Source organism: Phymastichus coffea, unplaced genomic scaffold, assembly GCF_024137745.1.
Source record: "Phymastichus coffea isolate CEN01 unplaced genomic scaffold, Cenicafe_Pcof_1.1 PCOF00044, whole genome shotgun sequence".
Classification (NCBI taxonomy): Eukaryota; Metazoa; Arthropoda; class Insecta; order Hymenoptera; family Eulophidae; genus Phymastichus; species Phymastichus coffea.
Window position 1 is genome coordinate 811,786 of NW_026706855.1, and position 18,416 is coordinate 830,201.

The following is an 18,416-nucleotide window of genomic DNA, read 5'->3' on the forward strand; positions in this document are numbered from 1 at the left end:
AACTATCCAATCACTGTCTCTTTTTTAGTTTTACATAAACACCGTCTGCTGCAGCTGTGAAGATGGTTATAGGCTTTAACACAGTTTTCTCTTTTCTTTCGTTCGAAAGCGCATACTCTTTTAATATCATAATAAGAGCCATTTTTGTTATGATTAGTCCAAGCCTCTGTCCTGAAAAAGTTAAAGTATATATGTAGGATATTATAACTGTCAGATAAATGAAAATCCGTATGTGGCACGATACGTCTATATTTGTGCTTATCTGCAAAAGCATTTTGAAAGCTTTTGCAAGCCAGCTACCAGCGTGACACTTGTTTAAAGATTTCTTAAATTTATTTCCCAGTAAAAAGTGGGTTACGATTAAATCATAGTTTCTCGACAAAAATACATACAAATTAAAGAGTTTGAATTTGTATCGCTGCTGAAATTCGATCAAAAATAATTTTTTTAAATTGATCAATTAGGTATTTATCACAAGAAAATAACGACCATCAAATTTTTATTCATAAGCTAAGTAATTAAAAATATATTTTATTGGTTGTGGGTTAAGCTTAAAAAGTTGAAAAATTCATCGATTTATTGTTAATAATACGTACATTATTGAGCAAATTATATGTCCAAAAAATAATTACACTATAAAATATTTGATCACTCACCAATACATGAACGAGGACCTAGACCAAAAGCGAAAGACGAGCTAGGCAAATCTTCTGTTTCAGAATATGTTCTCGTAGGGATGAATTCGTTTGGCCTATCGAAATACTTGGGATCTCGATTTGTACCATTCAAAGAAATATATACAGGCGTTCCTTTTTTAATTATAACGTCACTACTTGGTAACTGTTACAAATTGCAATTAGAACATTGAAAAAATTTAAGAAATTACAAGTAATAATAAGAAAAATAATTGTCGAGCTTTTTTTACTTACTTTGTAATCTCTTACAGCAACTCTATCCACAATGGGAAGTGGTGGATAGAGTCTTAGTGCTTCATTAACTACTTGATCTAAAAAGGTCATCTCTTTTATTAAGTCTACACTTAATTGTTTACCTCTCACATGATTTTTTATTTCTTGATACAAACATTCTTCATATTCAGGATGATGAGATAATTCATATAAACTAAAAGCAATTGCTGTAGAAGTTGCTTCAAAGCCTGCTACATAAAATGATACTGCTTGGGCTAACAAATTGTCACCTTCAAATTCTAAACATATTACATTATATAAGTATAAAAAACATTAAGATAAAATTATATTAAGTATTGAGTATCTTATTGTTACTGTAATCAGGCATTTGTTCTTGATTTTTTAAATTGATGAAATGATCAACTAAATCATTTCGTTTAATGCCATTTTTTTCACGAGTATTCATGGAGTCCCAAAAAATAGTTCTAAAATATTTGGCTGGTTCTACCATGTAATTTTCAATGAATTTGATCAAGCCAGGCAAAAAGAATAGAATTATCAATATTATTCCTCTTTTGGCTCCTGACAAAATTTTTTGACCTGTATAATACAATAAAAGAAAATTAAGAACAATCATTTTCAATTTTCTTCTTTAAAATAGCATCGTAAGCAATAAATATGATGAAAAGATATTATAATAAATAATTTTAAGCATGAAAAGTTACCAGCTTCCCAGAAAGTAATACTGTCTTGATCAAATGAATTGGTTGTTATTCCAAATGCTAAAGAAGCTATGACATCTGTTGAGTACTTGCTAGAAATACTTTTTAATTCAAGTTTTTTCCATCCATCCAATCCAGCTTTTGAATTTTCAATATATTTCAATAGAGGAACTCCACATTCCTCTATCAATGGAACCATTCGGCGTAACTTGAGTCCAGTAACACTTGGAGTAAGCTTTTGTCGTAAATATTTCCATCGAGGTTGATGAATTCCCAGAAGATTGATTAGTCTAATTGAATCTTTTTCAGTTTCTCCACCAAAACAACGATTTGGAAATACATCAAAATCTTTAATCATTAGCTGTTTCATTAAATTAAAGTCTCGAAGGAGTAGTTTTGGTTGATGAAATACATAAAAACCAACATATGGATCATTATTATTTGCTGCATCATATATTTCTTGAATAACTTGACCAGGTGGTTTTCGAAAAGTAAAAGTATCTTTGAAGTTTCCAAACACTAAGTTAGTTGGGAGTGATTTTACACCACACCTTTGCCAGTAAGAAAGTTTATATCTTGAATAAATGTATAAAACACTTATAATGAATAGAATAGCTGATATTACAACTGCAGTATTGTTTACTTCAAACATATTTTTAAAGTAAAAAAAACCTTTTATTAAAATATAATTCAAATTTTCAAATTGGATATATTAAGACAAAGTTCTACTCAGCAATACTTATGTCCATTTTCAAATAAAATAAAATATACTGTCTGAATCACTTAACTACATTGATAAAATTTCACTACTTCAAATTATCAGATAAGATAATAAAAAAAGTGCTCAATCATTTACTATATCTATCAATGTATACAACTGAACATTTTTATTTAAACTAAAATACTGCAACTTTTTATCTATAAGGAAAACTTTAGACAATTAAAATTCACAAAACGTGTTTTTACATAAACTTTTTCTTGAATCCCAATCATGAGTAATAGTAGCTTTTGGTTTTTTCAATATCTTGCTTTGTATCGTATTACTATAATTGTAAACGATATTTATACTGTGTATAAATGTATAGGTTTAACATATAAAGCATAAAGTAACTGATATCTTATTATTTTCACGTAGACATCAACTTATTGAAGTCTATTTTCAAAATTGATTTATCAATACTGATATAAATCAACTTACACATATAAAATATGATTTGATGTTTGTTCAGACATGTGCCATTATTTTCTCGAATATTTATCTAACTACATAAAGTTTAATTTTTCGACACTGCGTGACTGACAGGAGCTTTGCAGAAGCTTGAGAAAACAAGTTGTGCTTCAAATCCCATCTCGCACACATCGTATCGAAAAATCAAGTTAGATACACGTACGAAAAAGTAATTTTAGCTTCGTTTCGCTTGGGTACAAACGTTCAATGAGGCTCAAATCACTTTCTCGCACTAGTATCGAAGCGTATTGTTGTGCAATTTGTAATTATTGAATAGATGATTGTTCAAATAAATCGCCACTAATTAGAAAAATAATAATTTAAAAGGTTAATGCATTAAAATTATAAATTGATTGACCAAAAATACTTTATTTACGTATAAAAGATTTATTAGCAACTATAAAACACAAACGCTAATTTATTCTAATATATTAAAAAATCTTAAGAATATATTCAAATTTTGAAGCTGTCAGTGAAAAAAGCACTTCAACACTGTAACCAGTGAACAAATTATGGATATAATTGGCTATGCTCGATTTTGTAGAACGGCTGCGAACTAGACTGACTATTTATTGTTTGATTTGTTGCAGTAGAAGTTTGAGCATTTTTTGATTGACGCTGTAACCTATTCATCTTTTTTTTTTCTGCAAAACGCGCTTTTAATTTCTCGAAATAAAGTTTTTTCCGAGATTTTTTGACCACTGGGGGTGCTGCAGGTTCTAGTATTTTACTGTTATTGTGACTTGGAATTTCATCATCTGTTTCATCTTCTACATCTTCAGTAACATTGCAAACATCTTGTGGTTCTTTTATTTTCCATTGGTAAGGTGGTACAGGTACATCAAAATTTCTTTCAAATACCGCAATAAAATAACCGTGGCACTTATCAACGTCTGGATTAATGCGTAAGCATTTAGAAGCAGGAGGAAAAAAACCAAAATGATTTACACTTTGCCCAACACTGATCCATTCAGACCACAATAATTCTTTAACATCAAGAAGACTATAAGAATAACCCACTTTTCCAAGTGCATGTTGTACCACTTTTTCCCCTTCCTCAGGATGGATTGTACACGAACTATAAACAATTCTTTTGGCAGTTGTGTAAGTCCGAAGAGCATAAGTAAGAGCTTTAAAAGAAGCATGAAAATATTGTTTGAATCTACGACTTAAACCAGCTTTTGCCCTTTTATAAAATATACCAGTACAGGTGCTGTCTGCATCAATCAAAACATAATTTACATCTTCAATTTTGACTTGCATGTTATCTGACCACATTGTATTTACACACCTTGCATTTGTTAATTCTAGAAATGAATACAGTTTATTATACCTGTGAGGATGGTTTTCAACTGCATAAACAATTCTGAAAAAATTATATTTGATTTAATCATTCAATACTGGAATCAAAACATTGAAATTAAAAATTGTACATTTAATTTACCCTTCATTATTAATTATGTTAGCAAGATGATTTGATGTTTTGCCAGGAGCAGCACACATGTCCAATACAACTGATCCTGGCTTTGGATTTAATAAGAAACTCGCTAGACAGCTTCCCTGTAATTGAGGTACATTTTATAGTTGGTAAACAAAATATTAAAGAAAAACTATATTTTTTTAAATAATACCTTATTTTGCAAAACAAATTTTCCTTTCAAATATCCAGGATGGTTGTAAAATGATGTACCAGGGGGAAATATTAACAATTCTGATATGTGAATGTCTCTGATAAATTCTCTTTTTTTCAATTGTGAGATAGTGGCCAAATAGTGTGAATAAGTCTGTGGATACTGTATGAGCTCCCAGCCTTCCTTATAAAATGCATGAATACATTGTTCAAGTGAAATAGAAAGTGTGTTTACTCGTACATACGTTGGTAATGTAGCTAGAACATGAGAGCTTCATAATATCTTCATAATTAATGATAAACACAAGGTTGGTGCGACTATAACTTGTGTAATAACTTACATATATAAGATTCGTATGTATAGTATAACATAGCGTCTGCTTCCAAAAAATCTTCCTTCAAATCTGCTTCATAATATAGTAAATTAGTAGCCTCTATTGTCCCAATTGGAATATTTTGGTGACCCCACAATAATTGACCTATCATAATTTTTATTGTGTGAAAGTCTAAAAATGGACAATCTTTTAAAAGTGTACTCTTCATCATAAGGTATTCTATTACTTTGCCATAATGCTGGCTAACATTTATTAACATTTTTTCTGTTTCGTCCAACTGTAAAATATTAGTTAGTTATTTTTAATTACATGTACCTAAAATTTAAAAAAGAAGTGGCTCAATCGCATTTCATACAAATAACTTGAAAATAATCATGAGCTATCTTATTATTAAAATTTATTCTTTATTAACATCTTAGTCTTCCAGTATAAACAATAATGAGCTTACTGATTTTATTTTTAACCGCTCAGCAGCTTCTTGTAGTGTAAGTCCTTCTGCTTCCATACATTTTAATATTTTAACTGCTGTAGCATGAAATTTTGGTAGTGCTCTGAACTTTGTAAAATGTGTAACATATGATGAACTCATATAGTGTATCTCTGTATGCATAAAAATTTGATAGGTACAAATTTTGAAAATCATTTGACAAGTAGTTTAAATTATCTTACTTCCTCTCTCTAGCTCTTGTTTTCCCAGCATTCTTGAGTGTATTACATTGTAATTCCTATGCTCAGGAAATTGCATGGGCTGCATTGTAAATTCTAATATACTAAACTTCTATATAATGACTAGAATGTTATTACTGCTTTTTATACACCTAAGATCGATTTAATTATCTTTAATTTCATATAACTCTTGTAGATTACAAAATCAATAATTTACTAACTGTAATGAATATTACAAATTTATTGTTGATGATTTTATATTTAAGCAGAGTATTAATTTGGTCTATTAATTTGATTAATTATGGATAGATTTCTCTCGGTACATAGTCAATAATTATGATTTTTATTAATATTAATTTTCTTGCTGAATAGTAGTAACAAATGCAGACGTTGATTCGTTGAAAATAATCTGTATTTAAGGTTACAAAAATTGTAAAATGCCGTTACTTGTGTAATTTGTTTCATGTCGGTATCACAATTCAGAAATATTTAAAATAATGCCATTTTAATTCAGATTGACACTTAATTGTTAATGACAATTCGAAACAAGGCATTAATAAAAAAATATAATAAGAAAAGTTTTACGTACGATGAGGATTGTCATAAACAGGTTATATCTACTATCATTCCATTTGAAGCTGATTATAAAATACCACCGCTGCTATCTATCAGTGGCATTTGGAAATTAATGAATATTTTGTGATGAGCTTTTTGGCAAATACATTTATTGCCGTTGCTATACTAATTAAAATATCACCCGAAAATTTTAAGTTCATCACCTGTAGTTAATTATTATATATACATATATACATATGTATGCATGCATACATATATATACATATACATATATATGTATATACACGCACACATACTGTGTCATTGCGTTATATGTTACCGGAAGTGTGATTACGCATATGAGTGTAAATCTAATTTAAATCATTATTTTATATTTAGTGTAAACACTTGTTCGAGCTCGTTTATTGTCAATAGTAAATTGGTAACTTTATTGTAAATACACATAGGTAAGTTCCAATATGAAGCATCCATACAATGAAATCAGTTATAATTTTTCAAGTCCTTTTTTCATGAAGCCAAAATCACGACCGTAAACCCTTTAAAAATTTCTCACAACACGCATAAGAAAAAATAAAAACGAAAAAGAGGGAAAAAGAAAGAAAATACAACCAAAATATTGTACTTTTATTTTAATCATTGACATTGCGGTGGTCAGAGAAAAGCGCCAAAATTGTGAAAATGTTTTTAATAAAGTATCATTCAGACTGTAAATTTTTTTAAATCGGTGGATCGATCTCACTTTTATTTTTCTTGATTGGCTATGCTGCTAGAAAGAATGGATGATTAGTTTTTACTGGTGCTACAGTAATAATACTTTTGGTAATCATAGATTCAAGATGTACATTTTATATTTTATAATTGCAGTGAAAATTGAAAGAATTCAAACAAAACGATAAAAATTACCTGTATAACTTTGTAAATTAGTATTTGGAATATTATTGTATTGGATTAGGACATTAGGTTTAAAAGTAAAGGCATGCTGTAAAATGAAGAATATAAATTTATTCTTAAAATAATACTTTCAATAATTTTGAAATGTATTTTCATGTATGTCTCTTACGTGTTTTGCAATAAATAATATAAGTGAATTCGAGTTTGATGCTGTTTAAAAGATCAAACCTAAAAAACCCTGATATATTATTTGAGTTCTGTGTAAATAAAAACAATGTTCAAATAAAAATGAATTAACTACATCAGTAGATTTTTTTCAATGACATTATTTTCGATACACTATCTTTTTATCGAATGATAACTTTAATTTGTTTTTTTTTTATTTTAAATAAATTGCTCTACGTATAATATACATAACAGCCGAAAAGAGAATACGACGTTAAGTGTTTAGAACATCTATTTTGTTTTACCATTCAAAGTTTAAAAATCTCGCTTAGGCTTATTATTTACGGAAAAATCGATGCGTACTCGGTATGAAAAAAAAAATTAAATTGCAAAATATCTTTACTTTGCGAAAAAAGTGCTGAAGCAAAGCTAAAAATAAAAACGTTGTTATCCAAATAATAGAAAAGTTTGATCCCTCAATAATAAGATCCTTTGTGGATCTTGGACTATTTATTCATTGCGAATTGTTAAAGTACGCGGAATTTTGGAAATAGAGTAAAACACTGAATCGTCGATTGAACTAAGTATTTGTTTGTTACATCTTAGGCCATGGATACACTGAAGGTATAGATGATGTGTAGCTTGTATCATACAATTGGGCTTTGATGAACTCTTCGTAGTTATCTGGTTCTGGATGTACTGTTGCTAGCGCTGTAACATAAAAATAAACATTTTTTAGTAAAATTAAAATCTCATACAAATATTTGCAAATGGCACTCTTAATAAATGGTCATACTGTTGATATACCAAAATACATACATTGTGCGTAGGCGTAATCCATGAGCTTCGTTGCAATTTTGATCGAGCATTTTTGAATATCTTTGAGCGGTGGATAGAGAGTGCCTTTTTCGAGATCCGCGTCGGTAACAAGCTCAGCAAGGGTCGAGGCAGCCTGAAGGAATGTTTCCTCGGGTATCGTCTTCATACCAGCGCAAATCGCACCAAGAGCGATGCCAGGGAAGATGTAGCTGTTGTTACCTTGACCGGGGTAGAGAGTCTTACCACCGTAGGTCACTGGGTTGAAAGGTGAACCACTGGCGAAGATCGCACGGCCCTGTTAAAGAAAATAGATGGTTATTAGAAACTTGTTTAATAATTCAAACTAACTTTTTACAATCGCAATTAATAATAAGACACTGCAACTGTATTACATAAAGATCAGAGATTTTGGGATCGGTGTGTTGGCTTTTAAGGTGGTCATTGTCAAAGTTAATTTAGCATGATACCTAGCTTTTTATGATTCCACTGTTTCATAAATATGTATATACTAAAAAAATATTTATTTATAAGTCCTGCAACTCAGTTAATGACGAACGTTAATCAGTCTAGATTATTGCTCACTTCAGTGGCATTGTAAGCTTCCTCAGCCGTACACTCTGCTTTGCTGGTGGGATTGCTGAGCGCGAAAATCACGGGCTTAGCATTGTTTTTGGCCATGTCCTCGAGAATTTGTCGAGTGAATGCACCACCGATCGCAGCAGCGCCAATCAGCACAGATGGTTTGGCTAATTTCACGACCTCCGCGAGGGAGGAAACTGGAGCGTGATCGCGCGCGAACGGCTCTTTGTGCTCGCTTATCCCACCGCTTGGACGGTTCTTCACGATCAGACCTTTGGAATCGACCATCCAGATACGGCTTTTAGCCTCTTGTTCGGATGTTCCCTCCTGTTTCATTGCCATTACGCAAAGCCAAGCGATACCCAGAGCAGCCTGAAATTCGAACTGTTTTAGCAAAGCAATCGATTTTCTCGTCTTATCGCGATAAAAGCCATCGACTCGTAGCTCACCTCGCCGGCACCTTGGAACACAATAGTGTTATCCGAGAGCTTAGTGTTGGTAAGCCTGAGCGATGCGATGAGACCGGCAAGAGCGACGGATGCAGTTCCTTGGATATCATCGTTGAAAGTGCAATAGCGGTCGCGATATTTGTTCAATAATCTGAAGGCGTTGGCATTCCCGAAGTCTTCGAACTGAATGAGGGTGTTTTGCCCGTAACGCTTCACCGCTGCGCACATGAATTCGTCCAAGAACTCGTCGTACTGGGCGCCTGTCACGCGCCTGTGCCTGTGGCCGATGTACAGCGGGTCGTCCAGGAACGACTGCAGTAGAAATCAAAATTCTCAACGAAAGATGCATTTATTCGCGCGTTATTCATAAGCTTTGTTAGTATTTTTATCGACGGCCGCGGTTGTGTTCCCTATTTTTCCACGACAATTCAACGATTCGCGAATAAAATCAGTTTACATCGAAAGAAATGTACTTGTAACAAGGAAATGCTCTGATTAATTCAAACTTTATGTTGTCCACGAATTTATTAAGTCCATTGTACTACCTGCAAGCAATACGAAGACGATCGTTGAATACAACATGAATTATCAAAATATTTTTCTATTCATACAGTGGACAGTAGTTCTAACGGTCTTTTTCTCGCGTTAATGAATCTCTGTGACGACTAATGACCATCCGAAGCAGAACTAAAAAACCCACCTGATTGTTGGTACCAACGTCCAATGTAATAGGCAAGCACTGATGGGGTTTGATTCCAGCCAAGGCGGTGTAAAGCGACAGCTTGCCGATCGGTATACCCATACCCTGAGCGCCAAGATCACCGAGGCCGAGGATGCGCTCGCCGTCGGTGACCACGATGGCCCGAACGTCGTGCTCCGGCCAGTTCTTCAGCACGTCGTAAACGTGGCCTTTGTCGTGAATGCTGACGAAGAGGCCGCGCGGGCGACGGTAGATCAGACCGAATTTCTGGCAGGCTAGACCCACCGTGGGCGTGTAAACCAAGGGCATCATCTTCTCCACGTCCGCGCTGAGAAGTCGGTAGAAGAGCTTCTCGTTGCGGTCCTGCGGTATACATTGCGGGAAACCCCAGTGAGCTTGGATCAATCGATAAAAGAGATCGCGACGACTCCTCGTTCGCCACCGCGCGGAAGGAAAGTCGAGCTCTGCTCAAGCCGGACAAGGCTCTGCTGCTCTCGACATTTCGCCCGATCACATCGAGATCAACGAAAACAACGTACGCTGGCAACTTACCAAGAGGCCGGCCAGGTAAATGTACTTGGAGAGATCGTCGTTGTATATGTCGAGGTTGAGCCTGCAGAGCTCGAGCTGCTCGTCCTGGGTTTTGACTGCCGCTGGAAGCAAACCGTGGATGCCGAGCGTTTGACGCTCCTCGATCGTGAAGGCCATGCCCTGCAACAGTTGCAATCGCAAGCTTATACGACGCTCTCTGTCGTCCAGAGAGAGCGATTGTCTCGCGTTTACACGGAAAGGCACGGTGCACCGATATCCTTCAGGCCTGTTCTTTTCCACGTCGAGGTGAAGATTTTTTTCTTCGAACAAAAAACGAGTTTTGCGCGACTACGCTCGAAAGAAAACTCGTTTTTCCAGCGAAATTAATTAAAAGCCAATACACAGAGCTCGTACGTATTCTATAATTTTCCGGTGAGCAATTCTTACTCACGGCATTAACAATTCATCTCGTTACCTTCTCACAAACATCCTTGAAAACAAACAAAAGGATGTTGACAGGGCGCCTTTATCTCGAAGGAAAGGAGCGGACGAACGAACGAATAAAGAAAGGAAAAAGGCGCACGCGTCGAGGCGATATAACGAACGAGCTCGCGAAAATAAAAAGGTATATAGTAAATCGTGACCTCGCTAGCTCACGTCTATGCACGTGTCCTCGCGGCGAATGCGACACGCACGGTCGGCGGGCGCTCGGGGCGATCAGCTGGCCGGCGCTTAGGCGAGATAACATCGACACGGCCGTCCAGGCTTTTAATTAAGCGAGCGTCGCGCGCACGACGCTCGAAGTGCCACGCGCTCGATTCGTTTTTTTTTTCTTTTTTTTTTTTCCTCTTTCTCCGCTCGCTCGAAACGCGATCTCTTCGCTTTTTCGTGCCTCTCGAGTTCCCAGTGTCGCGCGCCAATCGGCCCACCGCGGTCCACGCGCTTACGCGCGCACACATCGGCGTTCCGGCCTCGGCCTGCGCAGCGCGAGCTGCTCGAGTCGCCGTGCGTCGCCCGACGCGCTAATCCGCGGCTCTTGACCGGCGGATTATCGGTCGACGCGCGCCCCGTTTCTCAATTCGCAATCGCTCGCCCAGACATAATAAAATGCGCGAGAGCTCGATCTCCTTCTCGTTGCGTGTACTTTACGCGCGGCTGAACTTTGAATGGCCGGCTCGCATTTATCTAGTTTGCGCCAGTTCCGCTCTGCAGCGTCGGACTTTTGCGTTGCCGTCGAACTGCAATATTTGCGACGACGTCGCGCTTCACGATACTTGAAATGCACACGACCGGCTGCGTTTATATTCTTTTGGGTCGATTTAATTTCGGCAGAACGGCATCGGTATTGCAAATGAATAATTGACGATTCGTCTAGACTCGATAATGAAAAACCGTTCCGAGGCGGGTTTCGAACACAATGCAATGCCTTGAATCGATTCACTCGCAAATCAGCAACGTCGACGCGCGACCAGACGGAAAAGAAAGAAACGCGGCCGTAGATAAATCTAGTTGCAGTAATTTCGATAGAAGGAATGATTAAGGCGTGCACGTGCGATAACTAGTTGACTCACCGCTTGGCAAAATAATCCAAGAGTTACGTTGCACATGCTGCCAATCGATACGGCAAGCAGTTTTCTGTTTTGCAGAGGGTGTAAATAACACAGCAAGCTTCAAATCCAAGGTGTCGAAGGATAGTTCGAATCTTGCGTGCAGTCGGCGAGAGAGAGAGAGAGAGAGAGAGAGAGAGAGAGAGAGAGAGAAATAAAAATGAAAAGGAACGAGTGCGCAGTGTACAACAAGCCTACCACTAAACAACAGCAAAGAGCACCAAACAAACGACAAGATTTCACCCTGCCATCGATAGAGAGCAAAGCTTCCGGAATTTTCGTCAGTCTGTCCTGGCTGACGGGGACGAGAATCCACCAGTCGACCTCCATGCTCACACGCTCCAGACCTCCCGGTCGAGCGGCTCTGCCCGCCGCGCGTAACGACAACACTCTAAGAGTTGCCATGGGGGGGGGGGGGGGGGTGAAAGACCTGCGCGCTGCGAGTCCGCCAATCGATATACAAGGGAATGTCAGGCCGATGCACTTTGCCTTAGATCCTGTCCACCTCTCCGAAACCTCATGGTGCTGACAGCTCCATCGTGCCTCGCTCCACTTGGCGCGATGTGCTTGTCTCCATCCCTTCTCTCTCTCTCTCTCTCTCTCTCTCTCTCTCTCTCTCTCTCTCTCTCTCTCTCTCTCTCTCTCTCTCTCTCTCTCTCTTCATCCCTCTCTTTCGTCGAGGATACACGGATCGTTAGGGTGACCGTCGGCTGGTCGACCCTTTATTCGCAAGAGAAAACCAGTGCGACCGCCGCGAAGCCCGAACAATCGACGAGTCGCTTTCCCTCGCCGTCGCGTGACAAATGCGCCCATTTCCGTCGAGTTGTTAACCGCAAAGAATCGCCGGATCGTGCCAGCTGCTACGAGCAACGTCGTTCCATTGGCGCCGACAGATCGAGCAGAGATCACGTGCGAAGCCGTCGATCGTTGACCGTTGACGGCCGAACGAGGCAAAATTCCGGGCACAAGGCATGCGCGACCATATGATCGGCGACAAGCGCCTTGGCCGTATCGCGCTTGCCTCGCTGCGGATCGACAGTTCGCCTTCGGGAATTGAACCATCGTCAAATCCAACGCGCCGTCGCAACGCTTTCGAGCGACAACGCGGAGACTCCCGTGCGCCGGATCGAGCCGCTAACGCGACGGCCGTGCGTTCGCTGCCGGCAAAACATAGTTATCGTCAACAGCGCGCTCGATTACCCGTATCGGACAGGCAGTAACCAGTCGTTTATCGAGCGCACATACGACGAATTGAACGCAGCCGCGGAATTCCAACCGCGCCGCTGCGGATTGATTACAGATAAGAGGCGCCGGCGAAAAATTGACAACAACGGGATCCCGCTTCCGTCTAGCCGACCGCAAAAAGGAAGAAAAAAAAAACAGGCGACCTTCGCGAATTGAAGAGCTGACGAAAGAAGCGCTCGCGACCAGCTCCACGTCGAATTCGCGGGAAAGGTATTCCACTGCTCCGACATTGTCGTCTCGCAAGACGTAACCCGAGAACGCGCGGCACAGGGAATATTGCCGTGCGTGCCAGGCGTAATATTTCAAACGGGGCTAACTGATACGAGACGGAGAGAGCAATTGCTGATTCTCGCATCGATCGGCCGAAGCTAACGTCGAGTGTCGCGGCACGCGCTGCTCGACACCGGAGCGCGCGAGCGAAAATCCAGCGTCAATGGGCCGCGGGTGCGATCAACCGAGAAGAGTCGCCGGGCGCGTTTGATCACGGAAGTTTCCGTGACGCTTGGATTCTACCGAAATTGCCCATGACGTCAGCGTATTTCGCGAATCAAGCGACAGAGGCGACGGACTCTATCGACGGCGGCTCTAGCGCGATACAAGGCTTTCTTTGTTTCTCGCGACGACTCCGACGAAGATCGTACGGTCGCAGCGAGAAAGCGAACGGATCGTTCGCTCGGCAACTGCTGTCTTTTTCGCCGAAGGGCAAAATCACAATCACCGCCGGACGCCATTATCGGCAGCGATCGTCGCGGCATTCCTGTTGGACACGAGTTGCGCTAGAAAACAATTGTCAGCGAAAAACGAGTAGACGAGGAAAGAGAACGTTCGAAATTAACGACACGAGCGAATCATCCTTTTTTCCGAAGGAAAGGGGAAAAAAAAGTAAAACACACCGAGTCATTGCGGACGCGTACTCGCGGTACCGTCACCTTTGAGATCGCGAGTGCGTCACGTTATGTCGAGTGGCAAAATGCTATGCAAATGAACTTCCGCGAAAAACTTGCGCGCGCGGTTCTCTTTTTTCTTTTTTTTTTCTGTTTTGGTCAAGCGCTCGCGCGAACTACTTGAAAATTCCCGACATCGGTCGTTCCGCGCAAGCTCAGACGTGGCACGTAACTACCCTGTCGCGCGCGCCCCTTCGCGCGTCACAATACCGTGGCGCGGCGCCGTGTCGGCAAACTGCGGAAAACTGTCGCGAACCGTACGTGTCGGCGGTGGTGCTTTGAATAAACAATCGGCTCTTGAGATCGATAATAGGCTAAAGCTTGGTGAGCGAGCAACGTGCAATTCCGTCGGCCGCGTGTTTCAAGTGCAAGGTTATGAAGTAACGCGATCGACGCGTAACAGGCCCGTTGTTCGCAAGGTTGTCGGGCACGGATTATTTTTTTTTTTTTTTTTTTTTTTTTTTTTTAATTTTCTCTTCTAATTCGATAATCTCGGCCGCAATCGTTTTCATCAAGGAGCAAGCGACGAGAAAAATAACTGACCTTGTTGAGCTGCGGATTCCTGACGTGATCCAATCCGCGGACGGCACCCGGTGTGACGGAGTCACCGGGTCCACGTTGTCCCAGCTGATCCCTTTCGAGCGTGAAAGTCTGCATTTTGCTGCTTGCGACGCCGTTACACTTGCTGCTCTGTTCGCTGGTAGGCCTGTACTGGTGAAGTCTGTGGAAAGATATATGTATAATGGCACACGGCGAGGAGGAACAGCTGATCGCTGGCTGCCAGTAAACACGTACACAGACGCGCGACGTCGCGCGGCTTTAAAGGTGCGCGGCGCAAGCGCCAAGGCGAGGAGTGGGGCTCGAATAAACCGCCGGTTTTCGTTTCTCTCTTTGTTGTTCGAGCATGCGGTAGATGCGGTCATTTTTTTTTATTTTGAAAATGGGCCCAACGTGCAGGCAACCACATCAAGAAAACCCGATGTTACTCCCGAACGTCTAATCGAAAGCAGATGCGACGTCACAGCATTAGCGAATATTGAAATTAATCGCAAGGATTGACGAGGTTAACTTGCGCAAAGCTTCGTTCGGAAAAGCACGAAAGCTGTTATTTTTGGCCAGTGAGCAGTTAAATCAGCGATCGACGAGAATCGAAGCTTCACAAAATCGAGCGTAAAAGGAATGACGAGCTGCATCGTGCACGACCTTGGCGAGTGCTTCTCGCCTCGGCAAGTCGGAAAAACGTCTACGTGCAACTAACTATATAGTGTACGTTGCGCTTGGGACGGAGCGCGCGTACGGCGCAGCACGTGCGGTCGTCAATGTTCGACGGGGCCAATTTACGGGCCGGAACCGCGATACGGGATGTAAACAAAGTCTGCTTATCGCTCCTGAAATTAGCCTGCGAGTGTATCTGCAGCGGAGCGACGACTGTGCCGCCGCAGGGCTTATCGACGCGCGCGTTGCGCGTCAATTTTCGATTTGGCCATCGCGCCGCAGCGCTTGGAAACACGACGGACGCGGGCTCGCGGCGGGGGTCGTGGAAAAATCGGAAACACGGCGGGGACGCGGTAACGCCCGGCGCTGCGTACCTGTGGGTGATCGGGTCGCGCTTCCAGGCATAAGCCGACTCGTCCATGCTGGCGTCCGGCCTGAGCTCTCGGGCAGCCTGGACGAGGGTGGACAGCCGCGTTGCGCCCCGCCGTGCTCTTCGCAGCTCGACGAGTAACCTCGTCAGCGCGAAACGTCGGCCCATCGCGCCAGGAAAGCGGCTTCGAAACAATGGACGGTTAGCGCGCGACTGCGAGATAGATCGCGGCCCCGCGCTCTCGCGCTGATAAAAGTCGCGCGAGCGATACTCCCGGCGCTGCGCGATGCGTGATTTTGCATGATACCCACGCGTGCTACGCTTCGGCTCGCGCGATCACGGCGGCGCGGAAAGTTTCGAGCCTCTCTTTCTGTCATTTCTCACTTATTTCCTTTTGCCTTGGCGAAGAAAGAAGCCGCGTTCGTTTGTTCTCTTCGGCGAAAGGCATTCCATCGAGCGTCATGGCTGGGGGGAGGGGGGGGGGCGGCAGGAAAGTCACGTCAACGAAAGGCCTTAGATAGCGAGTTTTTCTTTTTATCCTTGCGGACGACTCGACGAGCGGGGCGTTTCGATGACGAAACGGAGCGAGCGCGCCTACGACGGTGCGCGACCGCCGGAGGCCGCGAGTGCGTGACGACGAATTTTTCCACCGATTCACGTGCGCGCGCTGCACGAGAGATATTTTTCGGTCGTCCGGCGTGACTTGTGCAAACGGACTTATCGGAGCTAGCGAGCTGAGTTTCGTGCGCCGATATCTGATTTATCGTATTTAATGTATCGCGCGCATGTTCATGCTAATTATCGTCAGAGTTGTTCTGAGAAGTGACAAGTCGCGCGCGATGCGCGTCAACTGCGCTGGGAAAGTTTTGACCGTGGATATCGGGAAATGTTTCTATTTTAAAACTGGTCAAGCTGCTTATCATTTTCTTTTAAATACAGAAATTTTTGACCTACACAGTTACGTTTAATGTGTTTTTAACGACGTACACTAATGACAATAAACCAGCATTTTTATAATACAAAATATTAGTGTAACAATATCGTATCTAACTTTCACCCTCACCCTCATTATTATTTGTAACGATCAATCGAATGTAAAATTAATCGCTTGAAAGTTGAAGCAAACAAGAAAATCAAAACAATTTGAATCTGATCCATAATCATATTTATCAGTTAATAAGATGTATGCAGTGCAACGGTACAATCGCACGGAGTGGCACGATTGTCCATATAAATATACATGCATTAGACATACGATTGACAATCAGCCTGTGACAAAGCAAAAAAACTGTCACAACTTGTATCTATATACAATTGCAATTCAATTCAAAGCGCTAAAAACACGTTATTGTGTGGACAAGTCATTGGAAATGCATTTGTGTCGTAAAAGAATAACGTTATTCAAAACTTCGAGTTGTAAATAAAAGAAACAAGGTGTAGTAAAACAAAATTAAAGTAAATAGAAAAGAAAACGCATTCGTTGCTCGCGAAATTGGATCCGATAAGTTGGAGCGATAGACAATTATGGAAAATTGAGCATCGTAAATGACGTTCAACACCGTGCAAATCGATTATTGTCTATCCACCGATCGACTGTTTAATGCGCGAATATCGCATAGCAACCGGAAGAATCGTTCCGAAAGCTTAAATCGCGAGTCCGGAGCCGTATCTGATCACGCACCACGTTGCGCGTCCAAATCAAAACAAATACGCGAGCGACCCACCCACCTTTCCGATCTCTGGAAAACCGCAGCAGAAGCCGCGTTCGATAAACGGTGCTCTCGAATTACGACATACTCACGAGTGACTCTTGGAGCCGCTGCATTGCACGTCCTTGCTACTTTGCGCTCCCATGGCGATTCCACTCGCTGCTACTCTCTCTCACCTGTAAAAGTGCAGAAGCGACGGTCGAGTATGCGAGCCGACTGTTCATGCGGTCCGAATGGACAACGATGACTGATAGGCGCGAGCAGAAAGAGAGAGAGAGAGAGAACGCGCGCGCGGGAAGTCGCGACAGCTCGTGTCGCGCACACTTGGCAATCGTCAGCGTGTACGTGTCTGTGTGTATTGCCGACTGACTTTTTACTTTTACGGGCCACTATATAGCTATTATGTGCCGATCGCGCTCTGTTTGTTTTTATTGCCACGCTCCCACTCGCTGCGGAAGATTTTAATTTTTGGCTGTGGCAAATCACTGTAACGGGTGTGAATGGAAGCGTCGATCTTGTAACGAAGACCCTCGTTAATCGCAACAGTCATAGATCATTTGGCATTGAAAAATAAATTTTAATAGAATCTCATTCTTTCGGATTGTTGTTTTTCAAATGCAATTGCGATTATTGCTTTAACGTGCAATGAATAGTTTATCTTAGAGATAACGTGTATGAACGATTTACTCGACACTCGATCTATAAATCCACAATTATCGTGCAAACTTCGATCACAGGAGTAAATAAAACTAGGTCACCGTAACGAGAAATGACGTGTGTGTAACAGCCGAGAGGCTTGTCAACGAGCTGAAGGATACCTCATAAATCAAGACTGACCATTATTTCTCTCCTTCTCTCTTTGAAATGTCATCGTCCTTCCCGAATTTCACCCTTTCACGCTCTTTTCTCTTCGAAAACTCTCAATTAACGTCCGGTTGCGATCGCTTTAACTTTTGCTTCCGTTCGTGGACTGTATGTCGTAAAAGCGCTATTGTAGAAATTTTGTTGTTGCATAGATTTAAAATTGCGAATTCACCTTCGATTCGTATCTTTGTTCTGCAATTTCGTGTTGCCGTTGCCGTCGCATATTCATTTATTTTGATCAGTTGAATGATTAAATCGGAAGG

The 18,416-nt window shown here is 41.1% G+C and overlaps 3 protein-coding genes across 8 annotated transcripts; all 3 read right to left on the minus strand.

Moving 5' to 3' along the window:
* Positions 1-4: 4 nt before the first annotated feature.
* On the minus strand, positions 5-2,379 carry LOC131664630 (cytochrome P450 6k1-like). The gene is made up of 5 exons (XM_058935890.1): positions 1,634-2,379; positions 1,284-1,508; positions 930-1,207; positions 657-840; positions 5-171 (listed from the first exon to the last, which is right to left on the minus strand). Exons 1-5 carry the CDS (start codon positions 2,280-2,282, stop codon positions 11-13), a joined length of 1,497 nt encoding a protein of 498 aa, XP_058791873.1. The 5' UTR covers positions 2,283-2,379; the 3' UTR covers positions 5-10.
* An 836-nt stretch (positions 2,380-3,215) lies between these two features.
* On the minus strand, positions 3,216-6,265 carry LOC131664629 (28S rRNA (cytosine-C(5))-methyltransferase-like). Of its 5 annotated transcripts, XM_058935889.1 has the most exons (8): positions 6,079-6,265; positions 5,493-5,641; positions 5,272-5,423; positions 4,830-5,100; positions 4,490-4,746; positions 4,303-4,418; positions 4,150-4,224; positions 3,920-4,075 (listed from the first exon to the last, which is right to left on the minus strand). In XM_058935889.1, exons 2-8 carry the CDS (start codon positions 5,575-5,577, stop codon positions 4,048-4,050), a joined length of 984 nt encoding a protein of 327 aa, XP_058791872.1. In that variant the 5' UTR covers positions 5,578-5,641; positions 6,079-6,265; the 3' UTR covers positions 3,920-4,047. The 5 variants fall into 5 exon arrangements, with proteins under 5 accessions (XP_058791868.1, XP_058791869.1, XP_058791871.1 ...); XM_058935885.1 differs by having other exon boundaries at positions 3,216-4,224; XM_058935886.1 differs by having other exon boundaries at positions 3,216-4,224; positions 5,493-5,709.
* Positions 6,266-7,492: 1,227 nt separating this feature from the next.
* On the minus strand, positions 7,493-17,538 carry LOC131664628 (NADP-dependent malic enzyme-like). 2 transcript variants are annotated; one of them, XM_058935884.1, is made up of 8 exons: positions 17,382-17,538; positions 14,539-14,716; positions 10,221-10,379; positions 9,669-10,031; positions 8,969-9,280; positions 8,523-8,891; positions 7,941-8,235; positions 7,493-7,832 (listed from the first exon to the last, which is right to left on the minus strand). In XM_058935884.1, the coding sequence occupies exons 1-8, from the start codon at positions 17,432-17,434 to the stop codon at positions 7,717-7,719; spliced, it is 1,845 nt and encodes a 614-aa protein (XP_058791867.1). In that variant the 5' UTR covers positions 17,435-17,538; the 3' UTR covers positions 7,493-7,716. The 2 variants fall into 2 exon arrangements, with proteins under 2 accessions (XP_058791867.1, XP_058791866.1); XM_058935883.1 differs by lacking the exon at positions 17,382-17,538 and adding an exon at positions 15,585-15,807.
* Between the last annotated feature and the right edge of the window lie 878 nt (positions 17,539-18,416).